The 24,435-nt window shown below is 40.2% G+C and overlaps 1 protein-coding gene across 1 annotated transcript in view; it reads right to left on the bottom strand.

The window, feature by feature from the left end:
• LOC119657695 (lachesin) overlaps positions 1-24,435 on the bottom strand; it is a 173,707-nt gene that overhangs the window by 7,208 nt on the left and 142,064 nt on the right. The window contains exons 7-8 of the mRNA XM_038064728.1: positions 16,176-16,295; positions 7,395-7,565 (exon numbers count right to left, since the gene is read on the bottom strand). Of these exons, the coding sequence (XP_037920656.1) occupies positions 7,395-7,565; positions 16,176-16,295 (291 nt within the window). The remainder of the gene's footprint in view (positions 1-7,394; positions 7,566-16,175; positions 16,296-24,435) is intronic.

Genomic DNA, 24,435 nt, shown 5'->3' with positions numbered 1-24,435 from the left:
CAAAGAAGCTTCTTGTCTAGAATAACTCCCAGATTTTACTTCTTCGGAGAGTTGAAGGATTGTATCCCTCATCTGTGGAAGGCAGAGAACATTCAGTGTTCATCTTTTTTTTTAAATTCTGTTATTTAAGTACACTAAGGTGACATCCAATGGAAACAATTCTTAGGTCACTGGTGCAGCGGCAGGGGGACTTATAACTACTCTTGGCAGGATTTGTGCTAACCTATGCGTGACCCTGCCCTGGGTAATCGCGGGGATAATCTAACGCGGCTACATATTTTAATGAACATTGCGCTATAGGAGTATGACAATTCTAGCAGCAACTACGCTAGCAAGAACAGCAATACCAAAAATAACAGCAAGGAAAGTTAGATTGACCAAATCGACAGTAGCTGAACATTTTGGATGGAGAGGGAGTATATTACATTCACCTGCCATCATAATTTCAGCAGTGGGTTTTATTATAAATCCCTTTGCCAGGAAAAATCCACTGTCTACACGGAAAAAACCAGAAAATAGTGAGATCGGAAGAAAAAAATAGTAGCTATAGGGGCGAAAAAGGATAGGCGCCTTCTAATCTGAGTTCGAAAAGAGGACGAGCTTTGAACCACATGACATCCCCTTGCCGGGAAAAATATAGATGAAGATATTAACCATTTGGCGGCATAGGTTTTCTCATAGAATAATTAACATTGGGTATAGGAAAGTCGAAAAAGGGAGACTGCTTCCTCGTGTTGCCATGAAAGTGGAAAACAAAGGAGCATGATTCACATTCGGAAAGAGAATATGCTTAAAAGTGCAAATCCTGCAGCTGGCCTGAACCTCAGCGGGTATTATCTAGAGTATGAACAGAGTGCGCATAATCAACAAGGTGCAAGCACACTCGTGGCACGAGCTAGTCATTAACATCCCGTCTAGGGTGTAAGTTGGTCAGTGGAAGTAGCTAAGATGGAGAAAATCGTGTCTACCACTTTATCTTTATCTTCCTTTTTTTAATCTTTGCCCTGTTTACGAGCGGGCTCCGCTCCTCGTGATCGGTTGCGCCATTTTGTTCTATCAAAGGCATAATCTCGACGCTGTGGCCAGGCTTTCAGATCCTCATCCAGCGTGTCAAGCCACGTTGCTTCGACCTCCTTTTTGGTCGCTTACCATCGACTTCGATGAATTCCCATTATCACGAACTACCTGACCATACCATCAAAGACACCTGTCGCAACTTTTCCACGATCGGTGCAACCCCGTATCGATCGCGAATATCCTCATATCGAATGTGATCGAAGAAGACGCAAGACGCCGTTCATTGTATTTTATAACCGGCCAATATTCAAAACTATAAAGGGCGACAGGGTGGACGACACGATATTCAATTTGATGTGGCCAAACAGCAACTTTTATCTATTATTACTTTATTAATAATAGTAGAATTTCCAACAAGCTTCTCAGTTTAATGGTTTATATTGAACGGAGATTCTATAGCCATCGACCAAGCTTTTCGGTTGAGTAGTTTTCGAGAACGAGTTCCCCCACTTTGCAGCCAATATTAAAACTAATACTCTAAATAGGTTATATTCAGTAAAAAAAGTGCTTACATGTATGGGAGTCCCCTCCCCTAAAATTTAACGTGGAGCAATCTAATTTACCGTATGTGTGGGAGTTCACAGTTCGAACCTTATATATACTAAATTTCGTTACAATAGGTGTAACCATTTCTGAAAAGAGAGACAGACAGACGGGCAGATACGCGGACCCAATTTTAATAAGGTTTTGTTTTCAACAAAACCTTAAAAATGAAGGAGACCCTGTGTTTATGACAAAGTTCCATCTTACAAGAGTTCCCGACTTACCGTCATTTATTTTGACTTCTCGCTGAAAACAAAATAGTAGTGCTAGCAGCGGCATGGTCTTTAATTGGTACGATTGAGGATACGGGGATTCCGGGGGAAAGACAACGGAGAATGAAGGGTAGCCTGGATATATTATATTAAGACTGATTTCTGGAATGACTCATGTGATAGTCTCCTTGGAATCGAAGTGCCTGATGAGTCGCGTCTGATAGGATATCTGACTGATATTGAAACATGTGTTGTCGGACGGTTGACTAAATAAAACTCAGCACACAATATGAAAGGTGATCGGTTCAGTCAGAGGATTAAAGATAGGATCCGTGCAACCTTTTCTCTGCAAGCTGGTGTGATTGTGGTTGACTCCTAGCCGGCAATGAACAGCTTCCTTAAAAAGCTTCGGAGCGGAGCGAATTGAAGAGGATATTTGCGACTAATCTTATATCGGAGCTTCAGCGTTCTATCCGCCGTTCTTTGCGGTTTTTAAGTTGTGGGCTAGTGCAAAATTATCGGAAGTAGCAAAAATAGCAATACATTCCTTCACAAATCAGTGCCCTCAAGATGCCCTAAGATGGTGATGATCCGCCGGATTTAAAACGTTGGTTTTGCTAATATTCATTTTCCTTTTTCTTCTCTTTTCCATATTCCCTAAACTGACATTTGAGCATCGATATGTTGGTCGATTGAATTCGAATAGGCAAGCGTGAAATCACCGATTGCGAACAGAAATTGTACTGAGGAGAGAAAATGCATTTTTGACTTCAAATTTGCATTGTTCTGAAGACGCCTAATAGATTCTTTGGAACGCCCACTCTACTCCAGATAAACTCTTTTTTGATGCTTTTTCGGAGTCGCAATTTCGCAGGAAAACCGTTAATTTCATGGGAATTACGCCGAATTTTAATTGCAAGGCAATGCATTATAGTTACCCTGCCTTGAAACGAGCGAAACGAGCAGGCCTCAGGAGTGACTAAATCTTTCCATGAGGAAAGAGATAAGTACATGTGAAGCTCAAAATATATGTGACTACTAATTCAAATATGATCCAAGCTTTTTTACAGACTCCATTCCATAAGGTTTTTTGTCAGAATAAAACTTTTGTGACTCTCAAAGCAACCTGGGCTCTCTGCTCAAAAGCGGTGTTTGACTTAAATGTACCTATGACCTATGATATCGATAAATCACATTCTCCATCAAGATTTAGATTTCCATCTGCATCAAACTCAAAGCTGAACCACTTCTTTTCTAAGGAAATGATTGAGTGGTATAGAAACTTCAATGATATGTTTTTAACAGATGAGGTTTCATTCTATTTAGATGTCGATAGGCAAAACTGCCTGCGATCGAGAAAAGCTGTTATACCTGCCCATGGTAATTGATTACATCAGCCAGCGGCGTATATATATATAGTTAAAAAAGCCCACGGACCCTCTTCCCGCCCAACCGGACCGAGGGGCGACCAACCTAAGGATGGGCTGAAGGCAATATCCAAAGGCCCGCATCACAGCGATGATGCGTTTTAACGCAAAGTGTGTACGACCATGCGAAAATACACCCCGATTGTCGCAAAGACTTCAGCAAATGACGCGGAGGTTCTACACTACAGAGACACGGATCTTATATCGAAGACAGTGCGGATCAAGACTGAAACCCATTAGATCAGATTGTTACCGGACAGGACTCTTCGGACTATAGCATAGGTTGCAAGGATAACCGCTTTTTGCATCTACATGTATAGTCCAGCCCTAAGATCGAGCGTTTTCAGCGCTTTATGTAAGTTCTGCGGGACTAATCCCGTCGCTGAAATTACTACCGGGACTACTTCGATCTTTTGTAGTCTCCAGGTCTGCTTCATATCGTCTGCCAAGGGGCCGTAGTTCCGGATTTTTTCGTGCTGTTTTTCAACAGTGTTCCGGTCCAACGGTACGGCTACATCGATTATAAAGCACGCTCGTTCTTCCTTCATAAGCAGAACTAGATCGGGTCTGTTATGATTAACACTGTGGTCGATGCCAATAGTGTGATCCTACAGTAGTTTCACCCCATTTCCATTTTCCAAGATTCTTTGCGGAGTATACTTATAATAAGGATGGTTAGTTGCCACTAAGTTATACTTCAACGCAAGGTTTTGATGGAGAATCTTGCAGACGGAGCTATGACGACTGGTGTACTCGGTACTGCTTAACATCCTGCACGCAGATGTAATGTGCTGCATGGTCTCCCCTTCACAGTTGCATAAACTACAACTGGAGTTGGTGATTGCGGAGTCGTGAAGAATGTACCGTTTATATTTTTTTGTTGGGAGCGAAGCATCCTGAATTGAAGTTAGGAATGCTTCGGTCTCATAGAAAAGTACACCATTTGTCAACCATTTGTTGGAGGCTTCGATGTCAATGCCTGACAACAACAAATTTTTTATATGACTTCTGTGAATGGGTTTCTCTTTCCACATGTTGATCTTCTGTTGGACTGAAATAACATTCGACATGGGATCCTATTCTCTGCTTCTCAAGTTCAAAGGAGATAATTTATTATCTGCCATGATGGTAGCCTGATGTATTTGGCTAGTGGATTGTTTCTCATAGAAAAACTCACGAAGAGAATGCACTTGATTGTAGTGCAACGTTTTTAAATCAAGCACCCCCCTTCCTCCCTGATGACGTGGGATAGTGATCCTCAATTTTTCGGCAGCTCTATTGTGCATGTTGTTGCTTGCAAGAACTACCCTTACCTGTCTATTGACAGATTCTAAATCAGTATTACTCCACTGTATGACACCGAAAGTGCGAAGGTGGCGAAGGTGTTGATTGCCATGATTTTATTTTTCCCGTACAGCTCAGTTTTAATAACAATATCCAGACGCCGTTCAAATTCCCCCAGCAACTTAGATTTGATTATTGCCACAGCAGGTGTTGTTGCTTGCAATATGCCGAGGTATTTGTAGACGTCGTCCGAATCCATACCCTCAATTCGGATGTTATTTTGGGTGTATCCTTCGTTGTCGGTGTGTTTTCCCAGAACAATTGTTTTTGCCCGACATTTTTCCAAACCCAACTGCATGCCGATATCCCTGCTGAACTGGATGGTGATGTCTAGCAAGGAGCGAAGTTGGTTCTCGTCTTTGGCATACAATTTGATGTCGTCAATGTACATTAAATGGCTTAATGTACATTTCGACAATATGCCATGCTTGACTTGGAACCCATATTTGCTTTCATGCAAAAGATGGGATAGTGGATTCAAAGCCAAACAAAACCACAGTGGGCTTAGAGAGTCGCCTTGGAAAATGCCACGCCTGATTTATATCTCTCCTGATGTTTGTGAGGATACCGATAGCTTCGTGCTCCAATTCCTCATTACTGTTCGCAGAAGAAGAACGACATTCGGGTTGATTTTATACAAGCGTAACACTTGTAGTAATCATGAACGTGATATGGAGTCAAAGGCTGATTTATAATCGATGTAGGCTGTCGAGATATTTCGTTTCTGATGGACAGCCTGCTTTACAGCTACCGTATCGATTATAAGCTATTCTTTGTAGCCTCGGGAGCCTTTTGCGCATCCTTTTTGCGCATCCTTTTTGCGCATTCTTTTTGCGCCTCAGCTATCAATTTATAAACATCAAGATGTTTTGAGATGTTCGCGCACAGAACTGAAGTGAAGACCTTGTAGATGGTAAGAAGACAAGTAATTGGTCGACATTTTGAAGGGCAAGAGGCACCCTGTTCCTTGGGGATGAGGAAAGTTATCCTTTTGGTGAAAAATGGTGGAACTAAATCAGGTTCGGCAATCATCTGATTAAATTGATTTGCCAATATCCTGTGAGTGCTTTTTTAAATATAGTTAATAAAAGACCACAGACACTCTTCCCGCCTAACCCGACCGAGGGGCGACCAAACTAAGGATGGACTGAAGGCACCATCCAAAGGCCCGCATCACAGCGATGATGCGTTTTAATGCAAAGTGTGTGTAACCATGCGAAAATGTATTGCTGCATCCCGATTGTCGCAAACATTTCAGCCAATGACGCGGTGGTTCTACCCTGCAGAGACATGGATCTTGGATCGAAGACAGTGCGGATCAAGACTGAAACTCATTAGGTCAGATTGTTGCCCGACAGGACTCTTCGGACTATAGCACAGGTGGCAAGGATAATCGCTTTTTGCATCTCCATGTATAGTTCTATATATATATATGGCAGTCTCTTGGTGGGGTATACCGCGCCAACCGCACTTCCGTTCTGCCAGTTGCGGTTCTCTGTAATGCACTTTAGCGATCCTCACTTTAAGCGAGTCGATTCCACTGCATGTCAAAGCCGGCAATTCAATTGTTGCCTCTCATTAATATTAATGTGACCTATCTACTGCCATGTTCCCAATACATCACTTATCGGTGACAGGACCATGCAGTTCTTCGTTTGAAATAGTATTAAGTTAGCGTACTATGATTATAGGACGAAGACAGGTATTGACGAAGGCTTGGGATCTTCGACTGACCGTGGAGGCCACTTTTCATGTGCTACGCCCATGTATCAATATTCATAGAACACTAGCAGAGAACAGTTTCAACTTGTTCTTGGAGTTGGATTACTGGATTCCCAGATTTAAGACAAATTAGCAGAAGTAGTTCTAGCGCTGTTAATGGGCCGAGCAACATCCAGTTCGACCTTACCGTCGCCACAAACAGCACTTGTTTGGTATATTGAATTAATTAAAGCTTTCGATGCTTTTACTGTAGACAGATAGAATACGTCAATAACCTTGGTTTTGTCAGTGTTTATCAGTCCGCCTCTACCTACCTCTCTTTCCAAATTCAGAGTTATACAGCAAAAAAACATCATGAACAAGTCAAAGTGTTTTTGAGAAGAATGTCATAGTCATTCATTTCCTTTTACTATGATTGCAGATATACCCTTATATGGTATAGAATTTTTCTGCCCCCGCATTAAGAGGATCCTCACGTTTCAATCAAGGGTTTTATCTTCAATTATGTAGACCGGGTCACATCTAACGATTCTGTAGCAGCAGCTCATAAGAAAGGAATATTATCATTTCGCAGTCCGTATATATAAGTATAAGTATAGTTTTAAATATGCGATCATTGTAGTGTCAGAATAAGCAAGGATATTAGTTGAATGATATAATATTCAAGAAACAATGACAACAATCCTTTCATTAAATTTATGTCTCAAAATTTTCCAATAATGAAAAGTTTGTCAATAAAATAATACTAGCTGTCAGTACGTGAAATAAATTTGTTCACAGATTTTCTCTGAGCGGAAAATACACTGCAGGAATTTCTTTTACTGCAGAGCTGACGAACCTCCAACTTGATTCTGCTGAATTTCACAGCCCCAGTAATGTGTGTAGTAAAAATGGACCAATCATATTAGGGCTTTATTTAAAGTATGTATAAAATCAATTAGGAAATCTAAACGAAAAGCACAGAAAATTGAAAATTACGGAACGAAAGGCAACTAGAAAGGAAGAACATTCATATAATAAATATAATCTGGTTAGAAGCACCACTTTCATAAACACACACATATCTTACCGTAAAGTCTTATGCTGCTGTCGACTTCGCCGAGTGAATTCTTTGCAATACATCGATATGATCCCACGTCGTCCTTCTGGAACCTCCTCACCGTGAGCGTCATTCTCGTCTCGTACATCGATTTCGAGACTTCTTGAACATTATACTTCGAAGATGAGACTATCATTTCACCTGTTGATTAAACCACAAAGACATATTTACGACCATATTAAGGAGATACGAGAAAATACCTTCGTTTAGCCAAAGCCACTGCTTGAAATATGGCACTCAGTCATATATTTACACACTTACAATCATACCAACAAGAGCATACGTCAAGGATTATGTTTACAAGCTCATGTGGGGCTGGAAGAGCGCTATATATCAAGAGCTAACAAGGATTTCGTGAAGAATTACACAAGGATGAAGTATTGTAAGTCCTGTTATTTCAGAAGATGGTCATAGATCACTTTATTGATAGGCCGCAGTATTTACTCAATAGTGGGTAGTCGTTCGAATGTGAGGGTTGAAGGCCTGCTTTTGGGCTTTGTTTTTCATCGATTTATGAGGCTTTTCGGATAGTCCTTAGATTTAATGCAATGTGTGTAAGAGCGAAGATAATGTTCTATCACCTGGTGTTCAGTACAGTAGCCGTCGCCATCCATTTTTTCGGGTCGGCGGATTGGGGGACACTTATCTCAAATCTAAATTAAATTCAAGGGGTAGCAAATAGAGGATAAAACTACTCCAAGCAAAAATCATAAGAATAGCGTCGTCGTGGCAAAATCCTGGAATACTTAGTGCTTCTTGGTGCAATGTTTGAAAAGTGAAATTGAAACAAGGTCAGCGCTGAACAAGAAAATCTGTAGAGCGCAAATTGAAGAAATCTGGCATAATGACGAAGTTCCATCAAATCCAAATATATAGCACATGCGTTACAGGCAAGGTTGTATTTACTGCCCTTGATTGATATTGTAGTCATTTCTATTTTCGAATGGGTAGAAAAATGAAAAATACATTCGTAATCGCCGAAAGATAGATGAATGGTTTTTCTGACAATAAGCGCAATATAGATTTATTATTAACGTTATGTGTATAATATTAGTGGAAGTGGAAAAGAATTTAACCAGGAATAATTCAACAATTTACCAAACCTTTCGGGATTATACGAATATATAATATATACGATATCACGAAAAATCAAAAATTTCTAGTTTGCTAATGAAAACCGTTTATCATGAATGGGGTTCAACATCTGCCAATCAGATTGCATAAAACTGAGAGGAATATATTGAAATGTGAGATAATAATAAAAGCATCTATTATTAAAATGAAGTCAAATTTTGTTTTGAGTGTGTGAAGAACAAGGATCTGCTGAACTATGGTAAAATGAACCAAGAAGCTATGATATATGCAGGTCTTTGATTTTCAGATTCGGAGGAAGTCATTTGTGGAATACAGCAAAAATGTTTATTACTTTAATCGGATATTATAAAGTCGAACAAGTATTCCCCCCCCCCCAAGTATTGATGGGGACAAACCTAACGAATCTTAATTTTTAAATACCAGTGAAGTTCGTTGAATCTCAGTAGAATCTCAGTAAAAATGAAAGCAGCAATAGAAGGTAGGGTAGGGACTTGCATTAAACTTCTTTTTGTTTTTTAGCCTTTGCCCTTTTCAGTAGCCGGGTTGGCTTGCCTTTATTGGTTCGGTCATATGTTTGGCCCAAGTGTAGAGGCTCCCAAATTACTAACTAGCGTATGAAACCTTCGTTGCCTCAATCAGCCGTTTGGTCATTCCACAAGGACTTCGGTGCTCAGGCCAATATCGTGCGAGTTCTCGTTAGTACGAATTACATGACCATTCCGTCAAAGACGCTTTTCTCTCTCCCTCTCTCTTAAATTAGTTATTAGCAGAAATTAGAAGGTCCTTAAATGAAGTAATGGGTGTAGTTAACTATCGTTGGAGTTTCGAAGTAAGCAGAAAGTGATCAACCGAATAAAAAGCAGTGGAGAAGTGTGTAGACAGTTTGGGAGTCTTTTCCTCCTCCTCCATGAGAAATTTGACGACAAAGCTCATGAACTTCAGAAAATGGGAATCCCGTGCACTTTTCAAGTAAGTTATAGTGCATAGATTTCTCTAGGGACAGATTTTGATGAGATGTAACGTAAAAGCGGAAACGATTACAACGAAAAGGTAGTTAAGGGTGGTTCGCAGTACAATCTTGAAATATAACAATATTCCATTATTAACCATATTTGAGTAGATAGTCTAACGGGGAGTATTTTCATGCCTAGATACCATGTGCATGGATCACCATTTTTTATTCAAATTTTTCCCTTGGTTGGTTCTTCAAATAATTTCGTACCTCCGCACTCCTCCCCTTTGATGCTTCCAAAAGTACAAATCGAGAAATTTCATTTGATACCCCTTAATCGGTGCAGAAAAAGTTTTGAAAGTACGATATTACCTACTGCGTGCAAGGAGGTTCACAGTCCCGATCTTTCCACCAAATTTCATATCAGTGGGAGTAACCGTTTCCGAGCAAATGAGTGTGACAGACAGACGGAGCGGCAGACAGTAAACCGATTTAAAAGGGTTTTTTTTCAAAAAGTGAAATGTCAAGAGCTCCAAAATAGAATTTGAACATGGTAAAGAAGTTTATAAATACATTGATTTCGGAAGCACACTCACTCGATATATTATCCGTATGGAGCGGAGGTCAAAGGATAGTATAGCTCCCAGGGCGAAACGTGGGTTGGTACCCACAATGGAGCATACAAGCCTGGGAAACGCCTGCTGAACCAACACCAACAGTTCCACTACCAAAACCTATCTCCACCTCCACGTGGTGATCGCTGGGAGTTCTTTTTTCATGAAAAACTGCAGACGGAGAAGGATGGCGAGTTTGCCGCGCCTAAAAAACGGCATAAATTGAACTCCGCCATGCTATTAACATAGTATACTGGTCCCAAGCCCAGGTAAAGGAGGAGGGTTTGAGGCAACGTACTCTGTACTATCCTTAGTAAAACAAAAATAAAATGCTGAGATCAGGGAAAGAGATAAATAGAGTATAGTTGGAGTTATTCTACTATGCTAAATCCTACCTGATCTCTCTTGGTGACAGGCCCCGCGATAGGTCGACCAAGAAAATGCATAGAATGTCGTTACAAACATGATGATCGGATTAAGTCACAGGCCTCGGAGAAATGCTAGGGCGTCCACCTCAGTCGACGCGGCAGGACGGGCCCCGGTCCTGTCGAGAAACGGGCAAGGGTTCTTGAAGCATGGACGGCGTCAGGACGTAAGCAAGTTAGTCCGCACACAACGAACAAAACAAATACGTGTCTGCACGCTAAATGTTGGTACCCTAACTGGAAAGACCGAGGAACTCGCAAGAGCCCTTCGGAAAACGTGCATTGACATCTGCGCTCTGCAAGAAACCCGATGGTCTGGTTCCAAAAGCTGCGACATTGAACGCGAACGCGAACGCGGTAAAAATTGCTACAAACTTCACTATTTTGGTAACCCACACACTCAATATGGTGTTGGCATTGCCATCTCAGAGGGTTTCCGTGATGCCATTAAAGAAGTCGAACGATTTGATGATCGGCTGATGAAGCTCACCATTATATCAGCAGATCGCACTATTCACTTCTTCACCGCGTATGCACCACAGACAGGTCGACCTGATGCCGAGAAAGATGCCTTCTGGCAACTTCTCGATGAAAAGACTTGTCACGTGCCTGCTGACGATTACATAATCATTGCCGGCGACCTTAATGGTCATGTGGGTGCAAAGGCAGACGGTAACAGGTGCCATGGGGGAAAGGGGTTCGGAGCGCGCAATGAAGGTGGCGAGCGTATAATCGACTTTGCGGACACCCATGACCTTGTACTTATGAATACATGGTTCATCAAACGATTGTCTCATCTTCCCACATTTTATAGTGGAAACAATAAAACGCAAATCGACTATATTCTCATAAGAAGCCAACATTTTACCACTGTCACTGATTGCAAAGTCGTACCCTATGAGACCATCGCACCTCAACATCGGCCGTTGATTGACTGTCCTGCGAATCAAGCCACCGATAAAACGGCGTGAGGAACGCACTGGCCCGCGGCGCATTAAATGGTTGCGATTTGGTGAGAAGAAAGAAGAAGCGGTCTCACTCATACAATTGCCAACCATTACGAATGTGGAAGAATCATGGAACCAAATGAGAGACACGATCCACAAAGCGGCCTCTGCAACCCTCGGGGTCACCAAGCCAGGTAAGCGGTACATCAACCGAGATACTTGGCTTTGGAATGATGATGTTGAAATGAAGGTCCGTGAAAAGAAACGCCTCTACCACAAATTTCTCGACGATAAAACGCCTGCTAATTGGCAAATTTATAAGAATGCCAACCGGGAAGCAAAGAAAGCGGTCGCTGTCACCCGAGCGAACCATTTCAAAAATCTTTACGATAAACTGGACACTCGGGATGGCGAGAGAGATCTGTATCGACTTGCTAAAAGCCGTGATGAACGCACACAGGATATCGAATACTTCTGTTGTGTTAATGACAAGAACGGTACTTTGCTTACCAACCGTCGAGCCGCAACGGATAGATGGCGAGAATACTTCGAACAGATTTCAACTGAAGAATTTGCTCATCCTCCACTTCGACAATCATTGCCGACATTTGGAGCAGTTCCACCAGTCAGCGCAACTGAAGTCGAGGAGGCAATAAAACAAATGAAATCGGGGAAAGCAACAGGACCTGACGACATCGCATCTGAGCTCTGGAAAGCGAAGAGCTGGGACCCAACACTGTGACTCAGTCAATTATTTAACCGGGTTATTCAGGAAGGAAGAACACCATCTGACTGGCAAGAAAGTACCACTGTTCCAATATGGAAAAAGAAAGGTAGCTCAGCAGAATGTTCAAATTACCGTCCGATCCGGTTACCTTCCCATACCATGAAGATTTTTGAATGCATTCTTGACAACCGTATTCGCGAAATTGTTGAAATAACCGTGAATCAAGCCGGATTTGTCAAGAACTGCGGAACTACTGGCGCAATACACGCTGCGCGGTTACTCATGGAGAAACACCGTGAGAAGCATCGCCCTCTTTGGATCTAGAGAAAGCGTTTGACCGTGTACCACACGAACTCATCTGGTATGCTTTACGACAACACTTCGTGCCAGAAGAACTCGTGCGCTGGGTTCAATTGCTCTACCACGATCCGAAAAGTAAAGTTCGAAGTATGGCGGGTGTATCAAAACCGCTTCGTGTCTCTGTTGGAGTTCATCAAGGAAGTGCCCTCTCACCACTCCTCTTTGTCCTTGTTATGGACACCGTCACGTGGGATATCCAAGGTCCAGCGCCCTACACACTGCTTTATGCAGATGATGTTTTCCTAGCATCTGATAGCAAAAATGATCTCGAGCAACTTGTTCAAAAATGGAATGATCGCCTCATGCAACACGGTCTCAGATTGAATTTAAACAAAACTGAATTTTTGACAACCGATCCCCATGAAACAGGCACAATCACTGTCAGCGGCAGTGATCTGCCCAGAACTGAGCTATTTAAATATCTCGGGTCAACGCTATCAGCCAATGGAGAACTGCGTTATGAAATTGCTTCACGCATTAACGCAACCTGGATGAAGTGGCGTTCCATAACTGGTGTTCTTTGTGATCGACGTATCAACGAACGTCTCAAATCTAAAATTTACCGCGATGTCGTCCGTCCAGTCGCTCTCTATGGTTCTGAGTGTTGGCCGACCATAAAAGACAATGAACGACGTCTTGTGGTAATCGAAACGAAGATATTGCGTTGGACTAGTGGCGTGATACGTATTGATCACAGCCGAAATGAGGATATCCGCGATCGTTATGGGGTTGCACCGATCGTGGAAAAGTTGCGAGAGAGGCGTCTTCGATGGTATGGTCACGCAATTCGTGCAAACGAGAATTCACTTGCAAAGATTGGTCTGAACATCGATGTCGATGGTAAACGACCAAAAGGCAGACCTAAGCAACGGTGGCTTGATACGCTGGATGGGGATTTGAAAGCCTCGAGATTACACTCAGATCAGGCATCCGATAGAGCCAAATGGCGAAACCGATCACGACGAGCCGACCCCGCTTGTGAACGGGACAAAGGCTGAAGAACAAGAAGAAGAAAAACGGCATAAATTGTATCAAGTGGTCCTCCAGGTTGGTGGTTGGATAAGGCTGACAACCCTAAACGGAAAACAACTTGTTATGAAGCCACAACAGGTGCCTCGCACTAGACGGATAATACAACGATGAACCCGGCAACCGCAAAGGAATAAAGATTTTCGCATTTTCTCATAGAACGTGCGCTCCCTGTGCAGAGATGAAGCTTCCAAGCAGCTAGCCGATACCCTGTTCCTATATAGGGCTGATGTAACAGCGTTACAGGAGATGGTTGGAGTTGGACAGGGACCGGTTTCCTGGAGAAGAGCCGCTACACCATATATTATAGCCGCCATCCAGTTATCCATGTGCCCCTGCTGTTATCGGCTTTGAAAACATAAACGAACAGCTACACACTCTGCGCAAAGCTCAAAGCTCTTACTGTACAAGAGAATGATCTTGCCAGTCCTCATGTATTCCTCGGAGACTTGGGTTCTTGGCAAGAAAAATTGCGAACTCTTAGCCGCGTTCGAGAGAAGAATCCTCCGAAGAATTTGTGGCACCCTACATGAGGATGGATGATTCCATAGCTTACATAACGACGAAATCTATGAGCGATACCATGACCGTCCAGTTGTGGATAAAATCCGGCTCAATAGCTTACCGTGGGCGGGCCACTTAATCCGTATTGATGAGGATGATTCAGCCCAGAAAGTCTATAAGGGCAATATCTATGGTAGAAAAAGAAGACGAGGCGGACCCTGCTTGAGATGAAGTGATGGCATAGGTCAGGACGCCAGACAACTTTTATGGATATCGAATTGGTGGACCTCGGCGCAAAACCGGGATGTCTGGAGTTCCTTATTAAGGCAGGCCTAGATCAGATACCGGTTGTTGCGCCGTTAATGATGATAATGATAACGATGGAGCGATTCAATGATCGATTAAGAAAGATCACTATGGTTTAAGATAACTGCACGACGCAATATGGAGACTGTGTATCATTATGTAATATATGGGTAATCGCATTTGCCATGTCGGCAGAAAAGCAATGATGGTGGTAACCTTATTGTCTCTTTGCCGTCACTTACGATCTTGCACTTGCTAATGTATAGTCTACTAAATTGTCTCACCTCTATACACGTTACAGTAGAAACAGTAAAACGCAGAAAAACTATATATATTCCTATAAGACGACACCATTTTCTAACCGCCTATGACAATAAAGTTGTGTGGCACGAAAACATCGTACCCCCGCAGTTGCAGTTGTAGTCATGAAGAGTTCACTGTCTCCCTGTGGCAATCCCGCAAGGAGACAGAATAGTTCCACCTACGCGTCTGTCAACCATTAATAGCGCCTATGCAACCTTCGAAGTCAGTAAGCTCGGTAGGTTCAGTACCTTGGCTTTGTAACGACGATATTCAAATGAAAGTCTGTGACAAGAAATAGCTCTGTCACAAATTCTTCGTCGACAAACTACTAGCCATCTGAAAAATTTATATTAATACAAAATGTGAAGTAGACAAAACGGAATAAACAGAGATATTTCTAATGACGAACGCTAAGAGAGGTAACAAGAATAATAGGAGTATGCTGCCTCATGGCAACAAAGGTACCTCGCCCTTTAATCTTAAACCACGTTAACATATACTATATTGATCCTTAGATTTCTGTACTATATTGCTGACCAGCAGAAGAATGAGCGAAACGTGGTATGCCACTTTTAGGTTTAATTTTCTGGGCGAAAAGTTTTTGTCCCAACCATTTAAAATTTTGACAAAATTTAGATGGATGATTTTGACGATTGACAAATATTAGAGCACCTTATGTCCAATTGTGTATTTCGCCAAGTAGAAAGCTACCTTATGAATTTTTCAAAATAAAAGTTGTAATGCAATCTCTACATTTTTTTTTGATTAAGGAAGCTGATCAAACAAGCTAACTTGTACTAATTTTTTTGTTGTATTACTCATATTTTGTGAATATGCCTATTAATTTGGCAATGATTCTAATATTTTAATTTGCAATAAAAAATCGATTGTATTTCAGTACTTTGTTAGAGCTTTCGGGCTATTTGTAAGAAAGACGATTGTGCTCCTCAAAATGTATGGTGAGCATATTATCGTTCGATCTTGGACGCTAGAAGATATCTTCAGACTCTAGTCGAGTCCCTCCTTTTTGATGGCTCTGAAAACATACATAATATTATAAATTCCATTATCGAAGAAGTTATTCCTATGACCTTGTAGGAATAATGAATGAGAAAAAATATTTTCGATTCATGCATATTGAAATTGTTCGAAAAGGTTTAGGACATTTGCCATTAAGGGATTCAAATATGAAGTATTAAATAGGTTTGTCAGGCCGGTGACATTTGTTATATATTGACAATATTCTACGGGAATGAAACTCTGCTATGCAGTCTAATCACAAATATTCACTCACACAGCTGTTACCAATCGTTCTTCTCTCACACGTTCCCAAATTTAGTCAGTACTACACATGTATTCAAGTACACCCGGAGCGTGTGTACTGATTTTAAATCTGATGCGCCAGTACAGAAAGTGTGCAAGTTGCACCGTTGCAGGGTTCCAGGGTTGCACATAGCAGTTGCAGAGAAATAAATGATGATTTACTCACCCGTGTCCTTAATCCAGTAGTTAATTGATTTTGGGTAGGCTTCGACGTGACATTCGATCTGGACATCAGTGCCAAGCGGCGCTCCAACTAATTGATTCGGCACTTGGATGACAGGATGAACTGGAAACCATAAATCAAAAGCTGTTTACTACTATCCGAGGACTCTCCATTTAAGCAAGGACCTGGCAAGGTATTGTGAAGTTTGTGCTCGCTTGTGATTCGGTATCTGCATTCGACTAGGACTAGGAAATTTGCATGCAGGATGAGAAATCACAAGAATGTGGCTACGTGCATGCAGACTACGGATATCAGGGTGCCCTGCAGTGCAGAACAACTGCTGACTTTAATCTCAGGAGAACGGCGACTAATTTCATATATGGCCGCAACCCAAAAGTTCATTATGAATTGAAATTGACAATAAGGAACAAACGATTCGAGAAAACTTAAAAATCTCCTTTCGTATGATAATATGTAAATTGTGCTTTTGCTGGAAACAAAGAAATTTGTATTTGCATTTGTACCGATTCTTGCTTTTCTATCAGCTTTAGAGTCAAAACTTATTTTACAAGTTTAGATATCGAAATTTACAAAGCTTCCAGCATGTCTTTTTATTAGAATGACCGTTTTTAAATATATAAAAATTACGAAATTAGAAATAATGATTTTACTAGTTCTTCTCGGAATGGTTCATGGTTATCATCGTCACTGATTGCGAAGTGTTCCCTATGAGACCATCACACCTAGAATCGGCTATTGATTGCCATCTTGCGAATCAAACCACCTATAAAACCGCGTGAGGAATGCAATGGCCCGCCGCGCATTAAATGGTAACGATTTCGCAAGAAGAAAGAAAAAGTGATATAGCTTCCGCGATTACCAATTATTATGAGTGTGAAAGAATCGTGGAACCAAGTTAAAGACACTATTCACAAAGCGTCCTATACAACTCTCGGGGTCACCAAGTAAGACAAATGGTTCACCAACCGAGATACTTGGGTTTGGAATAACGGTATTCAAATGAATGAAGGAAAGGAAAAGCTCGGACCCGATACTATCGCTTAGTGAATTCTTCAATCGGGTTATTGAGGAAGATAGAACACCATCTGACTGGCAAGAAAGTATCACAGTTCCAATATGGAAAGAGAAAGCTAGTCCAGCAGAATGTACCGTATTCGCGTCATCGTTCAAATAACCGTGAATCAAGCCGGGTTTGACAAGAATTGCTGAACTACTGCTGCGATACACACCGGACAAACTGTATGCCAGGCGATTCCTCATGCAATTATAAGCAAAAATATTCAGTAATTTTTATTGTTTTCTTACCCTCTTATTATCAACAGGTATTTCAATTTCAAAAAAAAAAAATCGCAGCCTTTACATAACTCAAATCATAATAACTCAAAGCGCATCATAGCGAGAGCATCATACATAATAGAGTAAGTTGTGTAGAAGCAAGAACTTTCCATATGCAGAAAAAGTATATTTTTTTCCCTCAAAATTTTCTGTTCAACCAAAATTTCCTCGAATTTTAACATACGGAATATGAAATGAATTTCCGTTTTATCATCCCGATTACACAATTATTGTCGGTTACCATAATAATGAAAAAAACATTGAATTTCGCAAAACAACAAAGGAATTGATTTTAAAAGGATATAACGGAAACCCGGAACCACCCTCCAGTGTTAAACAATGAGAAAGTTGTTTATTGAAATAATATTCTGGTTGACATCTTTGCAGCAGCATAACTTATTTTAGGAAGCACTTCTTCTAAGACCTTATGGTGTTACTATAAACCATTTCTATCAAATATCTTCACAGAAGGTGATCCAGTATAATTAAGTCGTACATTTCTCCAGGATATTGTATCGGCCTATAACAGTCTTTCCACCATTAGCAATATTTTTGGGAAAAGAAAGGATGTAATGCATCTGAAATAAAGTGGGAGCATCCCATCCTGGTGAGACCATATCTTACTCCTAATATTAAGTGGCACCTTTTGTAATAAATCGAGAGGGACATTTCGCAAAAAAATATTTATACCTTTCACCTGTCAATCAGTTTGGCAGAATGTAGGACTTTGTAGGTTGGTTTTAAATAATTCCTTTCATCGGTTTTGATAATATGATTCACGATTCGATTCAACTGTGACTATTCCGATAACGAAAACTCCCTGCTATTTTTAGTGAACTTACGATTTTCCCATATTCGCTCTTACACTTAACCACGACAATGTAGTCTACTTTGGTTTGAATTGTTTTAAATAAATTTTCTGGTTTTATTATTAAGATTGCTTCCGAGTTATTCTTGTTTAAGGTTACGATGATTTTAATTTGGGAATACTTAGAATGTCAGCTGTATTTTTTGGTAATTGTTGCTAGTAATTTAATTTTTCAACTGCCTTCGTGTGCACCTATCGAATGAATCAACAAGCGAGCTAAATTGAAAAGCAAAAATAAAAAAATAACGGCCCGACTTATGGCGCGGAGCTATAAAACTCCGGACCCGAGTGCCGCGATCGAGAGGGAAGATTCACGACGTATCACATCTTCAATCGATGCTTTTCCTGCCTCAAATGTGCGATGAGGATCGGCCTTTGAGCTTCCCTCCATATTGAAGGACGCCCCTTATTAGCGTGGGATTTGCGGGTTACGATGGAAAGAGGAGAGGAAGGCCGAAAATCAAAGAGAGATTGCTTTTAATTCAATCAGAAAAAGAGAAAATATAAGCTTCATGCAGCGGCCGATAAAATATATATAAACATAGAAATAAAAACTAGATCTTAATAAAAATTTCAAACAAATAGAAAATAAATTTAATTAAAATGAAGGCATTATAATAAAAGAATAAATAATCCAAACACTATAAAAAAATAACAAGTCGAGAAATCGGAAGCTGAGCGCTTCAGGTATGAAAGGTTTTGTTTCCTTTTTCTGTGAGTATATTTGAGTGTAGAACTATCCCATTTGTACGTACCACGTTATGTATATGCATTTAGCATGTCAGATTTAGTATTTTGGGTGCAAATTTACACAGTAAAGTCAACTTTGAGCTACTGTAACTTTGTTACTGATGGTATGATTTTGAGCAAACTTGAGGATAATATGCTGCATATTATATTTTATACCACTACCAACTTTTATAACTCTGGGATAAACTTAAGGGGAATTTTACTCAATTTTCCTAAAAATATGGAAATGTACTATTATTAGCTTAATTTGAACAGATATCGATGTGGAGACTATTTTGAGGCCTGGGCACCTTATAGAGGCAGCTTCATGATTGTTTTCAGATTTCTCGGATGGGTCCGATGGATTTCTGAGAATGGGTCCGTTAAACAAATCGTCACTTTCCACCCCTCCCACTCCCCGCCTTTTTAACAAATCTCAAAATTAAGACCGGCTTCGAAAAGTACTAATAAAGTACTATATTAGGTGAAAACGAATGTTACATCTCCCTTTTACATATATGGGGACCCCCCTTAAATCTCAACTTAGAAGGATGTCACTCACTGCATGTCTGGGCGTTCACAGTTCCCACCTTCTCATCAAATTTCGTGTGAATCGGTATAGCCGTTTCTGAAAAAAGTGCATGTGACAGACAGACAGACAGACAGGGTCCCTTGCTGTGGCTAGTTATGAATGATGGAGTGTTGACGCTACGCCTTCTGGACAACGTGATAACTATTGGCTTCGCCGATGATATCGGAATAACAGTGGTTGCAAAACACTAAGACGAGATCGAGATCTATGCAAATGAAGCCATATCGGAGATCGCTCAAATACTGGGGAGTAATTATTGACAGAAGACTCAACTTCAAAAGACATATTGAGTACGCCGCAACTAAAGCGTCTTCCATCGCTGTAACGATCTCGAGGATACTACGGAACATTCGTGGGCCAAGACAAAGTCGATGTCTTCTGCTTTCTAGGGTAGACAGTTTCGTGCTGCTCTACGCAGATCCAGTTTGGGCAACTGTTCTGGATAACACAGTGAACTGCCGAAAATTGGGAATGGCGTATCGACTAAGTGCGTTCCGGGTATGCAGTGCGTATCGGACAACATCAGGAGAAGCAGCATATGTACTAGCAGGGATACTCCCCATAGACATCTTTGCGAATGAAGGCCGGCGACTCTACGACAAAATGTATACATGTATAATGTAGACAGTCAGCAGCAATTGAAATAATTTGTATATGTGTTCCACAATTGTATCAATTTTAACATTCGTCCTAGTATCTACAAAATCATTTTAATACAGGGGCCTTCACGATTTACAAGTGATATAATGAAATTCTCCTGATATTTCATTTTATGGACCAGCAATAAGAAGATTTTTAACAGTAATTGTTATCTGATCGATCAAAGTAATGACACAAACATAAATAGTTAGCTGTTGGCGGGAATTCACTATATTCAAACAATTGCAGTAGATATTTATATTGTCCGTGTATAATAATGATACCAATAACCTACATAGCACTCCTAGACGCACTAATCACCTCACAATTTTCTCAAATTCCGCTGCAGCGAAATCAATTTATTTTGTGAGGGCGTTGACGTCTCAATGCACCACTGTTCAGGGAAATCACCCATGAATTTACTCTCCATCCAAGTTTCCGCACAGAGAAACCAAGTCGGGAAACCAGAAGCTCGGCGCTTCAGGTAAGAAAATTTTTGTGTATTACTTTCATAAAGACATTTGAATGTGAGTTTGTCTCATTAGTACGTAGCACATTATATACGTATATATTATATGAGAATATTCACTTTCGGGTGATATTGGTATTCAAAATCTTGAATTTCCAAAGAAGTGACAACTTTGACCTATTATAACTTTGTTGGTAAGATCAAGCTCTATATTATAGCCTACATTGCTGCAAAATTTCTTGGTGGAAGGATGAACTTAAGGGGGGTTCTGCAGCTAATTACTGCTGCGAAAATAGTGTTGTATAGGCATGCTTATCGTGTTGTTTGACCTTTCTTCCAATCAGTTTCTCAATAGTTTGAAGATAATACCTATTCTTAATACCGGTGCGCCTTAGTCTTCCAGTGGGTTTCTGGCTGTCTGGCTGTCGCAGCAACAATTCAACCATTTCTAGGTAAAATTTCTCGTGCAATGAATCATGTTCGTATACTGGAGCGTGTACCACACGAGCTCATCTGATATGTTCCGTGGCAATACCTAGTACCAGAAGTATTGTTGCACTCGGTTAAATTGTTTTACCATGATCCGAATAGCAAAAGTGAGAATTGTAGCGAGTATATCAAAACCACTTGGTGTCTTTATCGACTTTCATCAAAGAAGTGCCCTTTCACCACTCCTCTTTGTTCTGGTTGTGGACATTGTTATACGGGACATCCAACATCTAACGTTTGCTTTATGCAGATAATGTTTTCCTAGCGTCTAATAGCAAAACCAATTTCGATCAACTTCTTCAAAAATGGAATGATCGCCTCATACAACACGATCTCAAATGGAAAGTGGCTAAAACTGAATTTCTGTCGAATAACCCATTCCCTCCATTGCAGTAACCTGCCCAGACCTGAGCAATTCAAATATCTCGGGCCAATCCTATCAGCCAATGGAGAACTGCGTTATGACATTTCTTTACGCATTAGCATTATCTGGATGAAGTGGCGTTCCACAATTGGTGTTCCTTGTGATCGACAAACCCTCCCAGCGTTAGCTGTGGAAACAGATTATCTAACGAAAGATCTTTGCTTTTTTGATTTGAGATGGTCCAATGAAGGGCACCGCAGTTCTACTTTTTCCCGAAACGCTTTAGAATAATTTCTATTGCCTTATTTTTTAATATTTCTTCATGAAAATTCTACATAGTATTCTCCGAATCCCAGACCTCAATGTAGCATTGATGTAAACAAAATAGATTTTAACTGTGTCGCCAAAGAAAAAATTACAAAATTGTGCTCTTTTTTGCAAGAATTAATGTCCATACCTCATTAAAATTCGGCCACAAAAAAACCCTTATTAGATGGTCGCTTATATTCGCTTGCCTGTTGCGTTATCCTCTATTCACAAGTGTAGAGAGTACTCCTGTATTTACCACCTCAACATTATTTGAACTGTGCGGATTTAAACTCCACATTTACATCCCCTTCCAACTGCCCTTTTAAGAAAGTTTCCAACAGGTTGTATATCTGTAGTAACCTTTGCAATAGAAGCTTGCTTGAGGAGCTGATAGCTGAAGATAAATATCAATAAATTTAAGATTCTCAATCTGACTGGTAGGTTCGAAAGCACGCGGACGGACTTATAATGAGATATAACTCACTCTTAAAAACTATTCGAAAAATTCGATAAAAGACATGATTATTACGCTACATCTAGGCTTTAAAGCACTTCCCATCAGAATATCTATTCAAATAAAATTGAAAATAGATAACTCCATTTCGGAAGCTACCTTAAGTTCATCAGAGCAGCAGATAAGATTATAATACAGGGGACAACACTGGAGTTTGTAGTACATAAAAATTTATCACCGAAGTTTATTGTTGCTAGAGGTGATTAGAACTTAAGTTAAATGGAAGACCGTTTGGGAATATTTTGTTGTTTTTTTTTTGTTTCTGACGTAATTGTAAAACACTAAGTACCATAGAACGAGATGTCTGTGATAGCGTTGCAGGTGTTGCAAAAATTATAGTACAATAAATAATTCAATTTCAGTTCAGTGGACCGTTTTTATATCCTGAGAGATGGCAACAGAAGACCTAGCAGTTCTGTTAATTGGATTATTATAGAGCCCTATGCTGTGATTTTCACCTTACTTGGATAAATCGCCCTTGACAGTTTTATCTCCTTACATAGCAGAACTCCTGAACTATTTCATTGAATGTTAATTGTAATTTTATGATTATTTATAATATTTGATTGACTGAATGCATATGAAGATAAACATTTTTCCATATTCACAGTTTTTAGATATTTCGTTTACAAATAATCCCACATTCACCCTTACATATATTCAAAAATGTGCTCTCAAAATCTCGCCCTCATACTGCCTTGCCCTGCTGCTGTCGATCAGGTTCCAGTGTCTAAAATTGTGAAAGCCGCATCATTATGAGTTTGTACGTACTACATACATATATGCCTCAACTTGACAACTTTGACGTACGCATATCTAAACCAAATGGACATCATAGACCATTATGAAGTTGTTGGAGCAGATTCTGAGGTACGAGAGAATATTTCAACGCGAGGTGCTTATGCATTTATGTACATACATATGTCCGGTCGGAATTAGACAAACTCTCTTTACTGAAGATTTCTGTTAGCCACTCGTCCTTCATTTAGTTACAATGTGTCGTAATGAGTACAAATTTCAATGCACTGGTGATGCCTGTTCTGCATAAATGCGTCGGTCTATGGGTATTTCGTAATTTTGGAAAGTGCTAACACTTAGCCAACGGGCGACTCCAATCAAGTACGGCTTTTGTTGAGATTTCAGCGAAAATCTGTGTATCTACGGTAAGAGTGGAGATTTAGGATGAACACACTCATCACAACTCGTTTAGTTCACTTTATTAGGAAGGAAATGTGGAGGCATAGATGTCCTTGGAGGAAAACCATAATAACGTGTATGTATGGAATTCCCGGCAGCTTTTATGGATCATAAAAATTAGCAGCAACGAATCAATGCATTTAAATCTTATTAGCATATTTTTGTAAATAAAAATTTATTCACATTTTCAATTTCAATCTTCACTGGCTGAACCCGAATTCATTCGCTCAAGTTACAAAGAGGGGGTGTGAGCATCCTTTTCCTTCAATATAACAATAATCAATGTAAAAAGTCTTAAACTACTCTTTCCGAAGAATATCTTAGTTCTGGCCTTCTTTGCAAAGGAGGGAGAGCAGGAGCTTGCTGTCGGTGTCGGTGTGTAGTCGGGAAATCTTTAAAAAACTTAAAAAAATGCAATAGTGTTTTTATATAGAACAGGTATGTTGAAAATTTACAGGGAAACCCAGTTAAGCCTCTCTTAGAAGCACAAAAACAATAATATAGGCTATGGTACAAAGTACGATGCTGAAAAGTTTAACGAAAACCCCATTATTATTAGCGAAGTGATAGTATATGTCGAAGCCACTTTCGCGTACTAGAATACTAGTATCACATTGAAGTGAACAGAATTCGCATATACTACGAACTACGAGTTATTGTATATATTAGGTGTGTGAATTAAAAACCGGAATTTTTTGACAAATTTCGATGCTTTATTGTAAAGAGACTATTAAAAT

The sequence above is a fragment of the Hermetia illucens genome, chromosome 5 (assembly GCF_905115235.1).
Source record: "Hermetia illucens chromosome 5, iHerIll2.2.curated.20191125, whole genome shotgun sequence".
In the NCBI taxonomy this organism is placed as follows: domain Eukaryota; kingdom Metazoa; phylum Arthropoda; class Insecta; order Diptera; family Stratiomyidae; genus Hermetia; species Hermetia illucens.
The sequence above is the reverse complement of the archived record's forward strand: the minus strand, read 5'-3'. Positions and strand labels throughout refer to the sequence as shown.